General features: G+C 46.2%; 1 protein-coding gene and 2 non-coding genes across 3 annotated transcripts in view; all 3 read left to right on the top strand.

The window, feature by feature from the left end:
* LOC124553531 (period circadian protein) overlaps nt 1-22,838 on the top strand; it is a 197,896-nt gene that overhangs the window by 51,479 nt on the left and 123,579 nt on the right. Inside the window, exons 2-3 of the mRNA XM_047127380.1 lie at nt 15,275-15,443; nt 19,937-20,014. Coding sequence (XP_046983336.1) covers nt 15,292-15,443; nt 19,937-20,014 — 230 coding nt within the window. The 5' untranslated portion in view covers nt 15,275-15,291. The remainder of the gene's footprint in view (nt 1-15,274; nt 15,444-19,936; nt 20,015-22,838) is intronic.
* Trnas-cga lies at nt 18,417-18,492 on the top strand. The gene has a single exon. It is a non-coding gene; the product is annotated as a tRNA-Ser (tRNA).
* On the top strand, nt 18,657-18,732 carry Trnas-cga. The gene has a single exon. It is a non-coding gene; the product is annotated as a tRNA-Ser (tRNA).

Raw genomic sequence — 22,838 nt, 5'->3', positions numbered from 1 at the left:
CGTAAATGCAACACCCTGAAGGAAGCATCTGAATCAACTGAAATTTACACCATGGGTTTGCAGCGATGAGGTATGCAACTGATTAGAATTTCAGCGCAGACGCACATCACGCGCGCCTGTGGCGCCACCTCATAGCGCCATTTAAGGCTTGGCGATTTCGACGAGTGTACGTTCGGCACGTGTGTTTACCTTGTGGTTGTTTCACAAGACGATCAGTTATGCCTCGTAGACAACAGCGAACATCGTTTGATCAAGTACCCGAGTTCGACAGAGGAAGGATAGTGGCTTACCGAGATTGTGGATTATCATACAGAGAAATCGCTAGTCGTGTTGGACGAAACCAAAAAACTGTAATGCGGATATGTGACCGTTGGATGCAGGAGGGTACGACGGACCGACGTGGTCGATCGCATTCACCTCGGTGCACCACTGCACGTGCTGATGGGCAAATTGTGCGCATGGCAGTGACGGATCGCTCAGTGACATCCCGAACCGTAGCACAGCACATTGCGTCTGTAACGCATCATCCAGTGTCTGCGCGTACCATTCGACGCCGTTTGCAGCAGAGTGGTCTGTCCGCAAGACGTCCATTGCTTCGTCTACCACTGGCGCAGAACCACAGACGTCTCCGTCGCCAATGGTGCGATGACAGACGGATGTGGACGGCAGAATGGAATGACGTTGTCTTTACTGACGAGGCACGCTTCTGTCTGCAGCACCACGATGGTCGGATTCGAGTGTGGAGACACCGTGGGAGAGGATGCTGGACAGCTGCATTATGCACCGCCACACTGGTCTTGCACCGGGTATTATGGTATGGGGCGGTATTGGATATTACTCTCGCACGCCTACATATCCGAGGTGCTGGAGCCAGTTGACCTTCCTTACCTTCAGGGCTCGGCCACAGCCATATTTCAACAGGATAATGCGCGACCACACGTGGCACGCATTGTCCAAAGGTTCTTCGTCAATGACCAGATTGAATTGCTTCCCTGGCCGGCTCGCTCTCCGGATCTTTCGCCGATAGAAAACATGTGGTCCATGGTTGCTCAACGAGTGACCCAGACTACATCCCCAGCTGCCACACCAGATGATCTTTGGCAACGTGTGGAAGCTGCTTGGGCTGCTGTACCCCAGGAACACATCCAACGTCTCTTTGACTCAATGCCGAGACGTGTGGCAGCGGTGATCTCCAACAATGGCGGCTACTCTGGCTACTGATTCTGGCAGGAACCACACGTCACAGACGTCTGTAAACGTAATCGTTTGATACTTGGCCAACATGTTATCTACAAAATAAATTTTGTTGTGCTACCTCTTGTCTTTCTTGGTGTTGCATTTACGGTGGCCAGCAGTGTATATTTAGAGTTAGGTGCCATTCTTTACACCAATCACAAATCCTGTCCAAGTCATCTTGTATCCTCCTACAGTCACTCAACGACGACACCTTCCCGTACACCACAGCATCATCAGCAAACAGCCGCACGTTGCTACCCACCCTATCCAAAAGATCATTTATGTAGATAGAAAACGACAGCGGACCTACCACACTTCGCTGGGGCACTCCAGATGATAAAATGGTTCAAATGGCTCTGAGCACTATGGGACTCAACTGCTGAGGTCATTAGTCCCCTAGAACTTAGAACTAGTTAAACCTAACTAACCTAAGGACATCACAAACATCCATGCCCGAGGCAGGATTCGAACCTGCGACCGTAGCGGTCTTGCGGTTCCAGACTGCAGCGCCTTTAACCGCACGGCCACTTCGGCCGGCACTCCAGATGATACCCTCACCTCCGATGAACACTCACCATCGAGGACAACGGACTGGGTTCATTCGCGCGCCTTACACCGAATAAGCTGTTGGGCAGTGCTACAGGTTTTACGGCGTTGGCGGCACCGCAGCTGCTGAGGGACGCCGGCTGTTATACGGGGAACACGGGCCACGTGCCCAGCGAAGTGTCCTGCCCCACTCCACTCTACGGCTGGCGAAGCACCAAGGCCGCGGGCTGGCTGGCTCTGCGCACGAGACGTGGCTCTCACGTGGCGTAGCCGCGACCTACACACGCGTGCGTGCCTGCGCTCCACACTACGACACTTGCTATTCTTATAATCTCGGCAGTCCGATACATCGATATGTAAAAGGTGTTATTATCGACTTCCGATACATCGAGGAAAGGATTGATATATCGACGGAACAAATACCGACGTGCCGGCCTGTAAAAATATCGCCGGCCGCAGTGGCCGAGCGGTTCTATGCGCTACAGTGTGGAACCGCGTGACCGCTACGGTCCCAGGTTCGAATCCTGCCTCGGGCATGGATGTGTGTGATGTCCTTAGGTTGGTTAGGTTTAAGTAGTTCTAAGTTCTAGGGGACTGATGACCACAGATGTTAAGTCCCATAGTGGTCAGAGCCATTTGAACCATTTTTTTTTTTTTTGTAAAAATATCAGCTTCACATTGTAAATAGAGGGTGGTCCATTGATAGTGACCGGGCCAAATATCTCACGAAATAAGCATCAAACGAAAAAGTGCAAAGAACTATACTTGTCTAGCCTGAAGCGGGAAACCAGATGGCGCTACGGTTGGCCCGCTAGATGGCGCTGCCTCAGATGAAACGGATATCAACTGCGTTCTTTTTTTTTAATAGCAACCCCCATTTTTTATTACATATCCGTGTAGTACGTAAAGAAATATGAATGTTTTAGTTGGACCACTTTTTTCGCTTTGTCATAGATGGCGCTGTAATAGTCACAAACGTATAAGTAGGTGGTACCAAGTAACATTCCGCCAGTGCGGACGGTATTTGCTTCGTGGTACATTACCCGTGTTAAAATGGACCGTTTACCAATTGCGGAAAAGGTCGATATCGTGTTGATGTATGGCTATTGTGATCAAAATGCCCAACGGGCGTGTGCTATGTATGCTGCTCGGTATCCTGGACGACATCATCCAAGTGTCCGGACCGTTCGCCGGATAGTTACGTTATTTAAGGAAACAGGAAGTGTTCAGCCACGTGTGAAACTTCAACCACGACCTGCAACAAATGATGATGCCCAAGTAGGTATTTTAGCTGCTGTCGCGGCTAATTCGCACATCAGTAGCAGACAAATTGCGCGACAATCGGGAATCTCAAAAACGTCTGTGTTGAGAATGCTACATCAACATCGATTGCACCCGTACCATATTTCTATGCACCAGGAATTGCATGGCAACGACTTTGAACGTCTTGTACAGATCCACTGGGCACAACAGAAATTACGGGGCGATGACAGATTTTATGCAGGCTTTCTATTTAGCGACGAAGCGTCATTCACCAACAGCGGTAACGTAAACCGGCATAATATGCACTATTGGGCAACGGAAAATCCACGATGGCTGCAACAAGTGGAACATCAGCGGCCTTGGCGGGTTGATGTATGGTGCGGCATTATGGGAGGAAGGATAATTGGCCCCCATTTTATCGATGGCAATCTAAATGGTGCAGTGTATGCCGATTTCCTACATAATGTTCTACCGATGTTACTACAAGATGTTTCACTGCATGACAGAATGGCGATGTACTTCCAACATGATGGATGTCCAGCACATAGCTCGCGTGCGGTTGAAGCGGTATTGAATAGCATATTTCATGACAGGTGGATTTGTCGTCGAAGCACCATACCGTGGCCCGCACGTTCACCGGATCTGACGTCCCCGGATTTCTTTCTGTGGGGAAAGTTTAAGGATATTTGCTATCGTGATCCACCGACAACGCCTGACAACATGCGTCAGCGCATTGTCAATGCACGTTCGAACATTACGGAAGGCTAACTACTCGTTGTTGAGAAGAATGTCGTTACACGTATTACCAACTGCATTGAGGTTGACGGACATGATTTTGAGCATTTATTGTATTAATGTGGTATTTACAGGTAATCACGCTGTAACAGCATGCGTTCTCAGAAATGATAAGTTCACAAAGGTACATGTATCACATATGAACAACCGAAATAAAATGTTCAAACGCACCTACATTCTGCATTTTAATTTAAAAAACCTACCTGTTACCAACTGTTCGCACCTACATTCTGCATTTTAATTTAAAAAACCTACCTGTTACCAACTGTTCGTCATAGACTGTGAGCCATATGTTTGTGACTATCACAGCGCCATATATCACAAAGCGAAAAAAGTGGTCCAACCAAAACATTCATATTTCTTTACGTACTGCACGAATATGTAATAAAAAATGGGGGTTCCTGTTTTTAAAAAACGCGTTTGATATCCGTTTGACCTATGGCAGCGCCATGTAACGGGCCAACCATAGCGCCATCTGGTTTCCCGCTTCAAGCTATACAAGTTTCATTCTTTGTAGTTTTTTCGTTTGACACTTATTTCGTGAGACATTTGTCCCACTCACTATCAATGGACCACCCTGTATACTGCTGGGTTTAGAGCTGTATGTTTAAGTACTGATTTGTTATTAGATATTCTGTAGATGAACATGATAGCAGCCTGCTTGTGCCCCTTAGAGCAAGGAAGAACTGAAAGGAAAGCGATACATTCACGCTTGGCGATAACCACTTTCCTTACAATGGTAACTGCGTTTTTTCCTGCTTTGATGCGGCCCGCCACGAATTCATGTCCTCTTCATCTCAGATCGCACATGCTGTCTACGTCCCTCAATTATTTGCTGGATGTATTCCAATCTCTGTCTTCCTCTACAGTTTTCTTCCCTCGAAAGATCCCTCTAGTACCGTGGAAACCATTCCCTGATGTCTTAACAGATGTCCTAAGATCCTCTCCTTTCTCCTTATCAGTGTTTTCCAGATATTCCTTTTATCTCCGATTCTGTGTAGAACCTCCTCATTCCTTACCTTATCAGTCCACCTAATTTTCAACATTCGTCTATAGCACCACATCTCAAATGCTTCGATTCTCTTCTGTTCCGGTTTTCTCACAGTCCATGTTTCACTACCATACAATGCTGAGCTCCAGACGTACATTCTCAGAAATTTCTTCCTCAAATTAAGGACTATGATTGATACTAGTAGACTTTTCTTGGCCAGGAATGCCCTATTTTCCATTGTTAGTCTGCTTTTGATGTCCTCCTTGCTCCGTCCGTCATTGGTTATTTCGCTGCCTAGGTAGCAGAATTCCTTAACTTCATCTACTTCTTGATCATCAATCCTGGTAATCTCACCATAGTCTTTTCTGTTACTTCTCGTTACTTTCATCTTTCTTCGATTTACTGTCAATCCGTATTCTGCACTCATTAGTTTGTTCATTTCACTCAGCATATCGTGCAACTCTTCTTCACTTTCACTCAGGATAGCAGTGTCATCAGCGAATAGTATCATTGATACGGTTTCACTTTGAATTTTAATTCCACTGCTGAACCTTTCTTTTATTTCCATCACTGCTTCATCGAGCCGGCCGGGGTGGCCGAGCGGTTCTAGGCGCTACAGTTTGGAACCGCGCGACCGCTACGGTCGCAGGTTCGAATCCTGCCTCGGGCATGGATGTGTGTGATGTCCTTAGGTTCGTTAGGTTTAAGTAGTTCTAAGTTCTAGGGGACTGATGACCTCATAAGTTAAATCCCATAGTGCTCAGAGCGATTTGAATCATTTGCTTCATCGATGTAACGGTTGAACAGTAGGGACGAAAGACTACATCCCTGTCTTACGCCCTTTTTAATCCGAGCACTTCGTTCTTGGTCGTCCACTCTTATTATTCACTCTTGAATCTTGTACATATTGTATACTACCCTTCTCTCCCTGTAACGTACCCCTATTTTCCTCATACTTTCGAACATCTTGCACAATTTTACTGCACAATAAAAGGTGTCCAATGGGTCTGGAACACTTCGCCTCATGTCGAATTCCTTGTTTTTTTCATTTCTGCCAACGCCAGCGTCCTAACATTTGTAGTGTCAAGGCTGTGTGGCGAAGCTAAATGTTACAGTTTGTGTTGGTAGCGCCGATTACGTCAGCATTTCCCCTCACAGATCTCCGCCCACTGCAGAGACCAATCTTGTCCGTTAGAATGTTGCTAGGTACGGTCGACGCTGTCGCGTGTGAAATGCAGTGAACTGTACTGTCGTGGAAGAAATATGGGGCTCGCAAGAGCTGTAGCGCACAATATGGTAAGCTGCGATGACTGCTGTCTGCGCCGCTCGCTGCTGACAAATAAGATAACTCTCGTTCTATCTGGATTCACCTTCGCCAATCAAACTCTCCCTACACCTTGATGAAGTCGAGGACTCCTATTCGCCCCTAGTCTAACTATTGGCCTGGTACACCAGTCAGATAAGCAGTCCACCACGATGCCACTCAAAAATTCGCTCGCAGGTGTTTAACTATAACTCTGTCCGTTCACACCGCACAATAAGTGTGTCGGCCAACACAGTGAACAACGCTATATCGCAACGACTCAGTATAGAGTCACACTCCTATTCGCTCTCGACAGAAGTGCTGTCCCAGTGAAGTACTGAGGAGAGACTTGTTTCTCGCTCCAAAAGCGACAGCAGAATGGCGCCTCTCCACGCCAGATGTGAAGGGGTATATCTTTCGGTCTCTTCCATTATTCCTTCAGCTCAAGGCGTCAGAAATATCGTCTGCCAATCAGCACTGCTCTTCTAAAACGGGAGAATGATGTTTTGTTTAAGGCGACCAATCCGGAAATCTGTAGTATCGGCGTTTGGCGTTTGCTGTCTCCCTGTGAAAATCTCTGAAACTGCGTGCCATGTGTAAAGAATGCGTAGGCTGGCCGCTGCCACACAATGTAGCGGAATTTGCTTTTAAGCCAAACACGGGGTCATTCCTTCTTTCACTCAGGCAACTGCTGTCTGCTCTATGGGCGGTCACCGGCCAACATAGATAGGCTGGGACGTCCTCTGAAGGGACTGGCGTCCTGTTGTGCGGTTTTTGCCTCTCCCGAACTAAAAGCTTGTAGTGACTGTCATGTCTTGAATGTGTGTGTGTATGTACGCCAGCCTCGAGTATTTCAACCATGGTGCGCACTTGGGATTTACTAGTTATTTGCATATCGTTTACATGAATTCATACAACATTGACTTTATCTTATCGAGTTTGGGTTCGAATGAAGCGTCTTGATGTGCAGAATATGATTGTGAGGGCGGAATATGTAAGTGATGAAGTTCAGGAGACCACGACGTCTTACAGTTGTGATCAGTGAATGGCCACAAAGTTCAACTGAGCTATGCGTGTGACCTCTTGTCCATTTAAGTTTCAAGATAAATGTCCTTTGTATTTAATTCCAATGGTATGTTATTAATAATATGATCTGCTGGCTGCACCAGGCATAATATTGTACTTGTTTGCGTCAATAGAAACACATATATCTTCTTTTTTTTTAATACCATTAATTAAGTATAAATAAACAATATGAAACTTCAATGGTGCAATTAGGATGTATTTCTGATGATTAGTTGAAACATCAAGTGACAGTTTCACAGTTTGCGTGCAGTGTGTAAAAGTCCAAAGCTGTGCAGGGAAACACGCTACGCAATTGCATAGCATCACTTAAGTGCCTACTGCATAGTTATACTGAGAGAAAATACTGTCGCGCTGAAAAGCAAAACTGGTTGCGAAATAAATCCTTCGAAGAAAGACGTCGCAATTCAAGAATTGACGTTTATTGACGATTTTCGTCGTGTGTGTTTATTTCCAGTTTAGCCTTACAGTCAGTGAAGCAAACTGTAAACATGTTTATATCTAGGGATACTATTACGTTTATGACGCACTTACAGTCGCCTTTTTGTGTGTTTATTTTTTCTTGTCGTGGTTTGCTCAGACAGTGGCTGGTTGTTGATGGACATGGTGTGTGCATGACTGGGCTGACGCAGTGCTGTTAAACAAATAGATACTAGCACCTAAGAGAATGTATGTGACAGATTCCCAATTCTATGAGTTTTTTTCTTTCTTTCCTTATCCGTGCTGATGGCAGAAGTCTTCAAGCTGAGATGGGTGCCATCGGAGACCAGAGATGGATGAGCCAGGTGCTCAAAAAACGTTAGTAAAGAGCCAGCATAACAGTAGATATTACAAAGCGCGCTAAGCCAGTAGCAAGGTATTATACGGAACGTATTAACGCGGCTCATAGAAAGTCCACAGCTATTCCGACCATGTTGACCAGCAACATTGTTAGCCACAGAAATTGCAGCGACATGTTAGGCAATATTACAGGCAACTGTTGGCCGGCAATGCATTTCCGGGCCAGAGGTGTTGGCACAGACCACGCTATGACTGCGCAATAGACAGAAGTGATGCGCGTCTACATCTACAGCTATACTATCTACATCTATACTGGAATGAGATTTTCACTCTGCAGCGGAGTGTGCGCTGATATGAAACTTCCTGGCAGATTAAAACTGTGTGCCGGACCGAGACTCGAACTCGGGACCTTTACCTTTCGCGGCCAAGTGCTCTACCAACTGAGCTACCCAAGCACGACTCACACCCCGTCCTCACAGCTTTACTTCCGCCAGTACCTCGTCTCCTACCTTCCGAACTTTACAGAAGCTTGCACGGTTTTAATCTGCCAGGAAGTTTCATATCAGCGCACACTCCGCTGCAGAGTGAAAATCTCATTCTGGAAACATCCCCCAGGCTGTGGCTAAGCCATGTCTCCGCAATATCCTTTCTTTCAGGAGTGCTAGTTCTGCATGGTTCGCAGGAGAACTTCTGTAAAGTTTGGAAGGTAGGAGACGAGGTACTGGCAGAAGTAAAGCTGTGAGGACGGGGCGTGAGTCGTGCTTGGGTAGCTCAGTTGGTAGAGCACTTGCCCGCGAAAGGCAAAGGTCCCGAGTTCGAGTCTCGGTCCGGCACACAGTTTTCATCTGCCACGAAGTTTTACATCTATACTATCCGACCCCGGTGGCTGAGTGGTCACCGCGACAGAATTTAAGTCCTAAGGGCCCGGGTTCGATTCCCGGCTGGGTCGGAGATTTTCTCCGTTCAGGGACTGGGTGTTGTGTTGTCCCAATCACCATCGTTTCATCCCCATCGACGCGCAAGTCGCCGAAGTGGCGTCAAATCGAAAGACTCACACCCGGCGAACGGTCTACCCGACGGGAGGCCCTAGTCACACGACATTTATTTATTTACATCTATACTCTGCAGACCACCGCGAGGTATATGGCAGAGGGTATGTTCCATTGTATAACTCGTTAGGGTTCCTCCGCGTTCCATTTCACGTACAGACTGCGGGAAGAGTGATTGTTTGAATACCTCGTTAAGAGACTTCCCCGGGATGGTTTATGTCTGTCTTAAAGAGTCTTCCATTTCAGTTCTTCGATATCTCTGTGACACTCTCCCATCGTCTTCAGTTCAGAGACTGGTTTGATGCAGCTCTCCATGCTGCTCTATCCTGTGCAAGCTTCTTCATCTTCCAGTACGTACTGCTGCCTACATCCTTCTGAATCTGCTTAGTGTATTCATCTCTTGGTCTCCCTCTATGATTTTTACCCTCCACGCTGCTCTCCAATACTAAATTGGTGATCCCTCGATGCCTCAGAATGTGTCCTACCAACCGATCCCGTCTTGTGCCACAAACCGAGTTAGGAAACTGCTGCGGAAGCAAAGGGAACTTCACAGCAAACATAAACATAGCCAAAGCCTTGCAGACAAACAAAAATTACACGAAGCGAAATGTAGTGTGAGGAGGGCTATGCGAGAGGCATTCAATGAATTCGAAAGTAAAGTTCTATGTACTGACTTGGCAGAAAAGACTAAGAAATTTTGGTCTCATGTCAAAGCGCTAGGTGGATCAAGACAAAATATCCAGACACTCTGTGACCAAAATGGTACTGAAACCGAGGATGACAGACTAAAGGCCGAAATACTAAATGTCTTTTTCCAAAGCTGTTTCACAGAGGAAGACTGCACTGTAGTTCCTTCTCTAGATTGTCGCACAGATGACAAAATGGTAGATATCGAAATAGACGACTGAGGGATAGAGAAACAATTAAAATCGCTCAAAAGAGGAAAGGCCACTGGGCCTGATGGGATACCAGTTCGATTTTACACAGAGTACGCGAAGGAACTTGCCCCCCTTCTTGCAGCGGTGTACCGTAGGTCTCTAGAAGAGCGTAGCGTTCCCAAGGATTGGAAAAGGGCACAGGTCATCCCCGTTTTCAAGAAGGGACGTCGAACAGATGTGCAGAACTATAGACCTATATCTCTAACGTCGATCCGTTGTAGAATTTTGGAACACGTATTATGTTCGAGCATAATGACTTTTCTGGAGACTAGAAATCTACTCTGTAGGAATCAGCATGGGTTTCGAAAAAGACGGTCATGTGAAACCCAGCTCGCGCAATTCGTCCACGAGACTCAGAGGGCCATAGGCACGGGTTCACAGGTAGATGCCGTGTTTCTTGACTTCCGCAAGGCGTTCGATACAGTTCCCCCACAGTCATTTAATGAACAAAGTAAGAGCATATGGACTATCAGACCAATTGTGTGATTGGATCGAGGAGTTCCTAGATAACAGAACGCAGCATGTCATTTTCAATGGAGAGAAGTCTTCCGAAGTAAGAGTGATTTCAGGTGTTCCGCAGGGGAGTGTCATAGGACCGTTGCTATTCACAATATACATAAATGACCTTGTGGATGACATCGGAAGTTCACTGAGGCTTTTTGCAGATGATGCTGTGGTGTATCGAGAGGTTGTAACAATGGAAAATTGTACTGAAATGCAGGAGGATCTGCAGCGAATTGACGCATGGTGCAGGCAATGGCAATTGAATCTCAATGTAGACAAGTGTAATGTGCTGCGAATACATAGAAAGATAGATCTCTTATCATTTAGCTGCAAAATAGGTCAGCAACTGGAAGCAGTTAATTCCATAAATTATCTGGGAGTACGCATTAGGAGTGCTTTAAAATGGAATGATCATATAAAGTTGATCGTCGGTAAAGCAGATGCCAGACTGAGATTCATTGGAAGAATCCTAAGGAAATGCAATCCGAAAACAAAGGAAGTAGGTTACAGTACGCTTGTTCGCCCACTGCTTGAATACTTCTCACTGGTGTGGGATCCGTACCAGATAGGATTGATAGAAGAGATAGAGAAGATCCAACGGAGAGCAGCGCGCTTCGTTACAGGATCATTTAGTAATCGCGAAAGCGTTACGGAGATGATAGATAAACTCCAGTGGAAGACTCTGCAGGAGAGACGCTCAGTAGCTCGGTACGGGCTTTTGTTGAAGTTTCGAAAACATACCTTCACCAAAGAGTCAAGCAGTATATTGCTCCCTCCTACATATATCTCGCGAAGAGACCGTGAGGATAAAATCAGAGAGATTAGAGCCCACACAGAAGCATACCGACAATCCTTCTCTCCACGAACAATACAAGACTGGAATAGAAGGGAGAACCGATAGAGGTACTCAAGGTACCCTCCGCCACACACCGTCAGGTGGCTTGTGGAATATGGATGTAGATGTAGATGTGATCGGCGAGCTGGTTATAACTGCTATGTGTTTTTTGATATTCGGACGAAATGGTTTTCAACGGTACATTCAAACTCGTGTTTCAGTGTTCTTCGAATGATGAGTACTTATCATCAGTTGACGAGTTAAAATTTCGGAAACAGTTCGCTTACATGAAACAGAACGCAACCCCGAAGCCTGATCTCTCTCTTTCTCTTGCCGACGTTTTATAATGTGGAAAGTAAAACAGGAGAGAGGCACCCACTACCAGTATACAATATCAACAGTGACATCAGGCTGTTTTCAGATGATGCAGTTATGTATAATGAAGTACTATTTTAGAGAAGCTGCGTGAATATTCAGCCACATCTTGATAAGATTTCAATGCAGAGATTGGAAACTTGATCTAAATGTTCAGAAATGTAAAATTTTGCACTTAAAAAACGAAAAAAAAACGATCTTATGGCTATAACATCAGCGAGTTACTGTTGCAGCTGGCCAATTCATACAAATACCTGGGTGTATTTGTAAGGATATGATGGAAGGGCCACATAGGTTCAGTGGTGGGTAAAGTGGGTGATAGTTCGGTTCATTGGTAGAATACTGGGGAAGTGCAGTCAGTCTACAACGACTATTGATCAAGTGTGTGTGACCCGTACCAGCTAGGACCAACAGGGGATATTGAACGTATACAGAGAAAGCTTTTGACAATAGAATATACTCTTTCAAATTCTGAAGGTGGCAGGGTTCAAATATATGGAGCGAAAGACTATTTACAATTTGTACAGAAACCGGATGGCAGTTATAAGAGTCGAGGGTCATGAAAGGGAAGCAGTGCTTGGGAAGGGAGTGAGACAGTGTTGTAGCCTATCCCCGATGTTATTCAATCTGTATACTGAGCAAGCAGGAAAGGAAAGAAAAGAAAAGAAAAGTTGGGAGTAGGTATTGAAGTCCATGGAGAAGAAATAAAAACTTTGAGGTTCGCCGATGACATTGTAATTCTGTCAGAGACAGTTCAACGGAATGGACAGTGTCTTGAAAGGAGGATATAAGATGATCATCAACAAAAGCAAAACGAGGATAATGGAATGTAGTCGAATTAAGTCGGGTGATGCTGAGGGAATTAGATTAGGAAATGAGACACTTCAAGTAGTAAAGGAGTTTTGCTATTTGGGGAGCAAAATAACTGATGATGGTCGAAGTAGAGTGGATATAAATTGCAGACTGGCAATGGCAAGGAAAGCATTTCTGAAGAAGAGAAATTTGTTAACATCGAGTATAGATTTAAGTGTCAGGAAGTCATTTCTGAGAGTATTTGTATGGAGTGTAGCCATGTATGAAAGTGAAACGTGGACGATAAATAGTCTAGAAAAGAAGAGAATAGAAGCTTCCGAAATGTGATGCTACAGAATAATGCTGAAGATTAGTTGGGTAGATCACATAACGAAAGAGGAGGTACTGAATAGAATTGGGGAGAAGATATATTTGTGGGATAACTTGACTAGAAGACGGGATCGGTTGGTAGGACACGTTCTGAGGCATCGAGGGATCACCGATTTAGGCGGAGGGTAAAAATCGTAGAGCGAATTCGCCTCCTGTAAATCCTTTGCAACGCACCAGTGTCACCATCTGGGGGCGTCAGTGTGTGTGCAAATCAGTGGCGCGTTGTTTACGCAAATTACATGAGCTGTGCGGAGACATCCAATGCTACATTCCTACATCTACATTTATACTCCGCAAGCCACCCAACGGTGCGTGGCGGAGGGCACTTTACGCGCCACTGTCGTTACCTCCCTTTCCTGTTGCAGTCGTGTACGGTTCGCGGGAAGAGCGACTGCCGGAAAGCCTCCGCGCGCGCTCGAATCTCTCTAATTCTACATTCGTGATCTCCTCGGGAGGTATAAGTAGGGGGAAGCAATGTATTCGATACCTCATCCAGAAACGTATCCTCTCGAAACCTGGACAGCAAGCTACACCGCGATGCAGAGCGCCTCTCTTGCAGAGTCTGCCACTCGAGTTTGCTAAACATCTCCGGAACGCTGTCACGGTTACCGAATAACCCTGTGACGAAACGCGCTGCTCTTCTTTGGATCCTCTCTATCTCCTCCGTCAACCCAACCTGGTACGGACCCCACACTGAAGAGAAATACTCAAGTATAGGTCGAACGAGTGTTTTGTAAGCCACCTCCTTTGTTGATGGACTACATTTTCTGAGGACTCTTCCAATGAATCTCAACCTGGCACCCACCTTACCGACAGTTAATTTTATATGATCATTCCACGTCAAATCGTTCCGCACGCATACTCCCAATTATTTTACAGAAGTAACTGCTACCAGTGTTTGTTCCGCTAACATATAATAATGTAATAAAGGATCCTTCTTTCTATGTATTCACAATACATTACGTTTGCCTATGTTAAGGATCAGTTCCCACTCCCAGCACCAAGTGCCTATCCGCTGCAGATCTTCCTGCATTTCGCTACAATTTTCTAATGCTGCAACTTCTCTGTATACTACAGCATCATCCGCGAAAAGCCGCACGGAACTTCCGACACTATCTACTAGGTCATTTATATATATTGTGAAAAGCAATGGTCCCATAACACTCCGCTATGGCACGCCAGAGGTTACTTTAACGTCTGTAGACGTCTCTCCATTGGGAACAACATGCTGTGTTCTACAATGAAATTTTCACTCTACAGCGGAGTGTGCGTTGATATGAAACTTCCTGGCAGATTAAAATCGTGTGCTGGACCGAGACTCGAACTCGGGACCTTTGCCTTTCGCGGGCAAGTGCTCTACCAACTGAGCTACCCAAGCACGACTCACGGCCCGTCCTACAGCTAGAAACGTCCCCCAGGCTGTGGCTAAGTCATGTCTCCGCAATATCCTTTCTTTCAGGAGTGCTAGTTCTGCAAGGTTCGCAGGAGAGCTTCTGTAATGTTTGGAGGGTAGGAGACGAGGTACTACTGGCAGAAGTAAAGCTGTGAGTACCGGGTGTGAGTCGTGCTTGGGTAGCTCAGTTGGTAGAGCACTTGCCCGCGAAAGGCAAAGGTCCCGAGTTCGAGTCACGGTCCGGCACACAGTTTTAATCTGCCAGGAAGTTTCATGCTGTGTTCTGTTAGCTAAAAACTCTTCAATCCAGCCACACAGCTGGTCTGATACTCCCTAGGCTCTTACTCTGTTTATCAGGCGACAGTGCGGAACTGTATCGAACGACTTCCGGAAGTCGAGGAAAATGGCATCTACCTGGGAGCCCGTATCTAATATTTTCTGGGTCTCGTGAACAAATAAAGCGAGTTGGGTCTCACACGATCGCTGTTTCCGGAATCCATGTTGATTCCTACATAGTAGATTCTGGGTTTCCAAAAACGACATGATACTCGAGCAAAAAACATGTTCTAAAATTCTACAACAGATCGACGTCAGAGATATAGGTGTATAGTTTTGCGCATCTGCTCGACGACCCTTCTTGAAAACTGGAACTATCTGTGCTCTTTTCCTATCGTTTGGAACCTTGCGTTCCTCTAGAGACTTGCGGTACACGGCTGTTAGAAGGGGGGCAAGTTCTTTCGCGTACTCTGTGTATTGGTATCCCGTCAGGTCCAGTGGACTTTCCTCTATTGAGTGATTTCAGTTGCTTTTCTATTCCTTGTACACTTATTTCGATGTCAGCCATTTTTTCGTACGCCAGGAAGAAAACCAGTGTGGGAACTTTTGTACGGACGATGTATATCATTGACGGTCTGATTGCCGGATACTTTGCGAGCTGCAGCTCCAGACTGGGTTTCGTCCCGTCGTGCTCCCTGGTGACGTGGGTGTCTTCCTGGTTGCAGTGTACCCCGCCGCCGCCATGAAGGAGGAGCGAGAGGCGCCGTCGACGGCCGCGTCAGCACCGGGCACCGCCTCCCCCGCCGCCGGGGCGACCTCCGCGTCCGTAGCGAGCCGCTCCTGCAAGGCGCCGGACTCTGCCTGCTCCGTGGGCAACAGCCAGTCGCAGCGCAGGTCAGTAAGCACGCTCCTGAAGATGCCGCCGGCGCTGAAGCCGAAACGTCTCGTACTGCCATCTGCGCCAAACTCAAAATACAGTGGGCGGAGCAGACTGTAACCTGCTCACATCCGTCAGAGCACTCTGTGAGGGGCTGTGGAATAGATCAGATGTTCTCAAAGTTTTCCAGTCGCACCCCCCTTCTGAAGCATAAATTCTCTTAACCCCTTCCCCCACCCCCACCCTCTAATATTTTAGTTTTCTTGCTTGGCACTTCCAATAATTGGCGCAGAAACGGCCCACACTAACTACTTACGTGGGTCACTCCAAAAGAAATGCACACTATTTTTGTAAAAATACAGTTTTCATTCTGCATGTGTGCAAGTTTTACAGTGTATAGATACATCCTTCCCGCTTGTTTTCAAACTTAGTTCAACCTGTTCCCGTGAGTGGTGCCGTCACAGCATGTCTTCAAGATGGCTGCTACACTTGACGTTCATCAGAAGCAACGTGCTGTCGTAGAATTCCTGTGCTGTGAAAACAAGACAATGGGAAACGTCCACAGGAGGTCGAAAAAGGTGGACGGAGATGCTGCTGTCGATCGCAGTACAGTTAGTCGGTGGGCAAGCAGGTTATGTGGCGAAAGCGGGCACGGCAATATTGAGGATTGTCCTCGCAGCGGCAGGCCTCGTACTGCACACACTCCAGACAGTATGCAGAGAGTTAATGAGATGGTGACTGCTGGCAGACGCATCACAGTGAACGAATTGTCACACTACGTTGTGATAGGGGAAGGAAGTGTTTGCAGAATACTGAAGGTGTTGGCGTTAGAAAAGGTTTGTGCCAGGTGGCTTCCCAGGATGTTGACAGTGGCTCACAAAGAAACAAGAAAAACGGTATGCATCGATCTTTTGGAACATTACGTGAACGGTGGAGATGAATTTCTTGGAAGAATTGTGACAGGTGATGAATCATGGCTCCATCATTTTTCACCAGAGACGAAGAGGCAATCAATGGATTGGTATCGTGCAAATTCACCCAAGAAAAAAAAATTCACACCTTCTGCTGGAAAAGTTATGGCTACGGCGTTTTTCGACTCCGAAGGACTCTTGCCTGTGGACATCGTGCCAAGTGGAACCACCGTAAATTCTGATGCATATGTGACGACACTGAAGAAACTTTGAGCTCGACTGAGTCGTGTTCGACCACATCGGCAAAAGCAGGATGTTTTGCTGTTGCACGACAATGCATGGCCACACGTCAGTCAAAAAAAGGTGGAAGCGGTCACAAAACTCGGATGGACAACACTGAAACACCCGCCTTACAGTCCTGACCTGGCTCCGTGTATCTGCCATCTCTTTGGGAAACTGAAAGAGTCTCTCTGTGAAACAAGGTTTGAAGATGATGACTCCCTTGTGCATGCTCCCAAACAGTGGCTCCAACAGGTTGGTCCAAAATTGTACCGTGCGGGTATACAGGCGCTGGTTCCAAGATGGCGTGAGGCAGTTGAGAGGGATGGAAATTATGTGGAGAAATGAAAATATTGTTCCTAAAGGATGTATCTACACACTGTAAGACTTTCAAACATGTAGAATAAAAGACGGATTTAAAAAAAAAAATAGTGTGCCTTTCTTTTGGACTGACCCTCGTATTTCTGTCTAATTATAGCAACTATCAAATAACTTCCGGGAATCCAGCCTGGTAACACTTTCATCGTTTTACGGTGGAGGGTGGTTGCCTTCCCTTTCTCGACGTGTTGGTTAGGAGGAATGATGATGGATCATTGGGACATGCAGTCTACAGGAAACGTGCTCACACCGATCTGTACTTACAGGCTAATAGTTGTCACCATCCGGCTCAGCGTGAAGGGGTACTTCGTACCTTGGTACACAGGGCACATGTAGTTTCTGACGCTGAGACTTTGCCAACTGAGCTGTCCCATCTTGAAGTTACGTTTCGTCAAAATGGTTATAGTGATAGACAGATTGAACGTGCGTTGCGATATCGACCAACTGTAGATCGGGTGATTGATGATAATTCTGAGTCGACACCTAAGTCTACTGCCTTTTTGCCTTACGTAGGGAACACTTCCAACAAGATCGGTCGTATTTTGTAGAAATAGGATGTGAAATGTGTTTTCAGACCTCCATCTAAAATAACAGCACTTCTGACTTCTGTTAAGGATGATCTTGGACTGTGTAAGGCGGGTGTATATCGTATTCCTTGTAGCTGCGGCATGGCATATATTGGTCAAACTATCAGGACCGTGGAGGACCGATGTACTGAGCATAAACGGCACACACGATTACAGCAGCCAAGTAGATCTGCTATTGCCGAACATTGCTTGGATACTGGACACCCCATGTTATACAATAACACCGAGATATTGGTATGCACGTCCGGCTACTGGGACAGTGTCATTAGGGAGGCAGTTGAGATTAAATTAGCGAGCAGCCTCGTTAACAGGGATGGAGGTTTCTGTTTAAACTCTGTTTGCAATCCGGCTCTCTCCTTGTCAAAAAACAGAGGGACAGAGTCAGTGCTATCTCACCTGCGAATTCGTAGTCTCACTACCGATAGCTCTGACTTTGGTCATCTTCAGTGGCACTAGTGTTCAGTGTGTTTGTTATCTTTCCTGATTCTGTCGGAGAACCGAGGTTTTTTCAATTTGGATGTACGTCGCCTACCCATTGCAGTTTGCCTTGAAAATGGCGGGGTGTTCTCCCGAAAGGCAAAGGTCCGAGTTCGAGTCTCGGTTCAGCACACAGTTTTAATCTGCCAGGAAGTTTCATATCAGCGCATACTCCGCTGCAGAGTGGAAATCTCATTCTGGAAACATCCCCCAGGCTGTGGCTAAGCCATGTCTCCGCAATATCCTTTCTTTTAGGAGTGCTAGTTCTGCAAGGTTCGCAGGAGAGCTTCTGTAAAGTTCGGAAGGTAGGAGACGAGGTACTGGCGGAAGTAAAGCTGTGAGGACGGGGCGTGAGTCGTGCTTGGGTAGCTCAGTTGGTAGAGCACTTGCCCTCGAAAGGCAAAAGGTCCCGAGTTCGAGTCTCGGTCCGGCACACAGTTTTAATCTGCCAGGAAGTTTCGTATCAGCGCACACTCCGCTGCAGGGTGAAAATCTCATTCTGGAAAAGGTTCGCAGGAGAGCTACTGCAGAATTTGGAAGGTAGGAGACGAGGTACTGGCGGAAGTAAAGCTGTGATGACGGGACGGGGCGTCAGTCGTGCTTGGGTAGCTCAGTTGGTAGAGCACTTGCCCTCGAAAGGCAAAAGGTCCCGAGTTCGAGTCTCGGTCCGGCACACAGTTTTAATCTGCCAGGATGTTTCACTGGTACTCGGTGTTTGTAGCAGTTTAGTAGTATAGGCTTTCGGCACGTAACATAATGGCCAGACTACCATTTCCATCTCTGAAAGAACTTGGCTTCTACATCTACATTTAGATGCATACTCTGCAGCCGCCTGACGGTGTGTGGCGGAGCGTACCTTGAGTACCTCTATCGGTTGTCCCTTCTATTCCAGTCTCGTATTGTTCGTGGAAAGAAGGACTGTCGGTATGCTTCTGTGTGGGCTCCAATCTCTCTGATTTTATCCTCATGGTCTCTTCGCGAGATATACGTAGGAGGGAGCGATATACTGCTCGACTCCTCGGTGAAGGTATGTTCTCGAAACTTCAACAGAAGCCTGTACCGAGCTACTGAGCGTGTCTCCTGCAGAGTCTTCCACTGGAGTTTATCTGTCATCTCCGTAACGCTTTCGCGATTACTAAATGATCCTGTAACGAAGCGCGCTGCTCTCCGTTGGATCTTCTTTATCTCTTCTGTCGACCCTATCTGGTACGGATCCCACACTGCTGAGCAGTATTCAAGCAGTGGGCGAACAAGCGTACTGTAACCTACTTCCTGTGTTTTCGGATTGCATTTCCTTAGGATTCTTCCAATGAATCTCAGTCTGGCATCTGCTTTACCGACGATCAACTTTATATGATCATTCCATTTTAAATCACTCCTAATGCGTACTCCCAGATAATTTATGGAATTAACTGCTTCCAGTTGCTGACCTGCTATATTGTAGATAAATGATAAAGGATCTTTGCTTCTGTGTATTCGCAGCACATTACGCTTGTCTACATTGAGATTCAATTGCCATTCCCTGCACTATGCGTCAATTCGCTGCAGATCCTGCTGCATTTCAGTACAATTTTCCATTGTTACAACCTCTCTATATACTACAGCATCATCCGCAAAAAGCCTCAGTGAACTTCCGATGTCATCCCCAAGGTCATTTACGTATAGTGTGAATAGAAGTGGTCCTACGACACTCCCCTGCGGCACACCTGAAACCACTCTTCCGGCAGACGCAGTACATTCTGCAGTGTATGTCTTGAACCTGGGACAAAGTTGCAGCTGGCTGATATGAAGTGACACTTGTGTTGTAGTAGCAGTGTTTGTAATGCTCCAGTCTGATGTCGCGCGGCGCTGACTTGCTACTTGTGTTTTCTTTTGCAGCGGCAGCTCCAAGTCCCGCATCAGCAACTCTAGCGGCAGCAGCGGCTATGGTGGCCATCCGTCCACTCTCAGCAGCGGGTGAGTACCACGCCGACATCTACTTCTCTCTAGCGTAGTCGATACTTTCTCTTTTCTTCTTTGGATCAAGAATCTTCTGACTGGTTTGAGGCGGCCCTCCACAGCCTCCTCTGCTGTGTCGGACTCCTCATCCCGGAGCAATACTCGCATCCTACGTGTCATTCATTGGATGTATTCCAACCTACAGTTTCTACCTTCTACAGCTCCTCCTGCTACCGTGGAAGTTATTCTCTGATGTCTTGACACACGCCCTGTCATCCCGCACCTTGCCAATAGGCTTTCCAATTTGGTAGAAATTAAGCGACGTTGGCGCTCGTTAGTACTCGCATGGGTGACCGTCTGCGGAAAAATAGGTCCAGTTGTTTTTAAGGACACGCAACTCGTTCAACCAGTTCTAAGCAAAGAAGGGAAAGCAGAAAGGTGGAAGGAGTATATAGAAGGTCTATACAAGGGCGATGTACTTGAGGACAATATTATGGAAATGGAAGAGGATGTGGATGAAGATGAAATGGGGGATACGATACTGCGTGAAGAGTTTGACAGAGCACTGAAAGACCTGAGTCGAAACAAGGCCCCAGGAGTAGACAACATTCCATTGGAACTGCTGACGGCCTCGGGAGAGCCAGTCCTGACAAAACTCTACCATCTGGTGAGCAAGATGTATGAGACAGGCGAAATACCCTCAGACTTCAAGAAGAATATAATAATTCCAATCCCAAAAAAACCAGGTGTTGACAGATGTGAAAATTACCGAACTGTAAGTTTAATAAGTCACAGCTGAAAAATACTAGCGCGAATTCTTTAGACACGAATGGAAACACTGTTAGAAGCCGACCTCGGCGAAGATCAGTTTGGATACTGCAGAAATGTTGGAATACGTGAGGCAATACTGACCCTACGGCTTATCTTAGAAAATAGATTAAGGAAAGGCAAACCTACGTTTCTACCATTTGTAGACTTAGAGAAAGCTTTTGACAATGTTGACTACAATACTTTATTTCAAATTCTAAAGGTGGCAGAGGTAAAATACAGGGAGCGAAAGGCTATTTACAATTTGTACAGAAACCAGATGGCAGTTATAAGAGTCGAGGGACATGAAAGGGAAGCAGTGGTTGGGAAGGGAGTGAGACAGGGTTGTAGCCTCTCCCCAATGTTATTCAATCTGTATATTGAGCAAGCAGTAAAGGAAACAAAAGAAAAGTTCGGAGTAGGTATTAAAATCCATGCAGAAGAAATAAAAACTTTGAGGTTCGCCGATGACATTGTAATTCTGTCAGAGACAGCAAAGGACTTGGAAGAGCAGTTGAACGGAATGGACAGTGTCTTGAAAGGAGGGTATAAGATGATCATCAACAAAAGCAAAACGAGGATCATGGAATGTAGTCGAATTAAGTCGGGTGATGCTGAGGGAATTAGATTAGGAAATGACACACTTAAAGTAGTAAAGGAGTTTTGCTGCTTGGGGAGCAAAATAACTGATGATGGTCGAAGTAGAGAGGATATAAAATGTAGACTGGCAATGGCAAGGAAAGCGTTTCTGAACAAGAAAAATTTGTTATTATCGAGTATAGATTTAAGTGTCAGGAAGTCGTTTCTGAAAGTATTTGTATGGAGTGTAGCCATGTATGGAAGTGAAACATGGACGATAAATAGTTTGGACAAGAAGAGAATAGTAGCTTTCGAAATGTTGTGCTACAGAAGAATGCTGAAGATTACACTGGTAGATCACATAACTAATGAGGAGGTATTGAATACAATTGGGGAGAAGAGGAGTTTGTGGCACAACTTGACAAAAAGAAGGGACCGGTTGGTAGGACATGTTTTGAGGCATCGAGAGATAACAAATTTAGCATTGGAGGGCAGCGTGGAGGGTAAAAATCGTAGAGGGAGACCAAGAGATGAATTCACTAAGCAGATTCAGAAGGATGTAGGTTGCAGTAGGTACTGGGAGATGAAGAAGCTTGCACAGGATAGGGTAGCATGGAGAGCTGCATCAAACCAGTCTCAGGACTGAAGACCACAACAACAACAAACGACTAACCTGCACCTACCTGTGAACATTCTCTCAGCAGATCATCAGTAGGAAAACCGAGTGAAACCTACTGTACTTCGACATGAACCAGGCTGCAATTAAAGTCACTAATCTACGTTTCGGGAGAAGTTTCATACGAAATGAAAGGTTGGAAATTTTGTCCTCAATAAATACAGGGTGTTAGAAAAAGGTACGGCCAAACTTTCACGAAACATTTCTCACACACAAATTAAGAAAATATATTATGTGGACTTGTGACCGGAAACGCTTAATTTTCATGTTAGAGCTCATTTTAGTTTCGTCAGTGTGTACTGCACTTCCTCGATTCACCGCCAGTTGGCCCAGTTGAAGGAAGGTAATGTTGACTTCGGTGCTTGTGTTGACATGCGACTCATTGCCCTACAGTACTAGCATCAAGCACATCAGTACGTAGCATCAACAGGTTAATTTTCATCACGAACGTGGTTTTGCAGTCAGTGCAATGTTTACAAATGCGGAGTTGGCAGATGCCCGTTTGATGTACGGATTAGCACGGTGCAATAGCCGTGGCGCGGTACGTTTGTATCGAGACAGATTTCCAGAACGAAGGTGTCCCGACAGGAAGACGTTCGAAGCAATTGATCGGCGTCTTAGGGAGCACGGAACATTCGAGCCAATGACACGCGACTGGGGAGGACCTAGAACGACGAGGACACCTGCAATGGACGAGGCAATTGTTCGTGCAGTTGACGATAACCCTAATGTCAGCGTCAGAGAAGTTGCTGCTGTACAAGGTAACGTTGACCACGTCAC

The sequence above is a fragment of the Schistocerca americana genome, chromosome 11 (assembly GCF_021461395.2).
Source record: "Schistocerca americana isolate TAMUIC-IGC-003095 chromosome 11, iqSchAmer2.1, whole genome shotgun sequence".
NCBI lineage: Eukaryota > Metazoa > Arthropoda > Insecta > Orthoptera > Acrididae > Schistocerca > Schistocerca americana.
The sequence above is the reverse complement of the archived record's forward strand: the minus strand, read 5'-3'. Positions and strand labels throughout refer to the sequence as shown.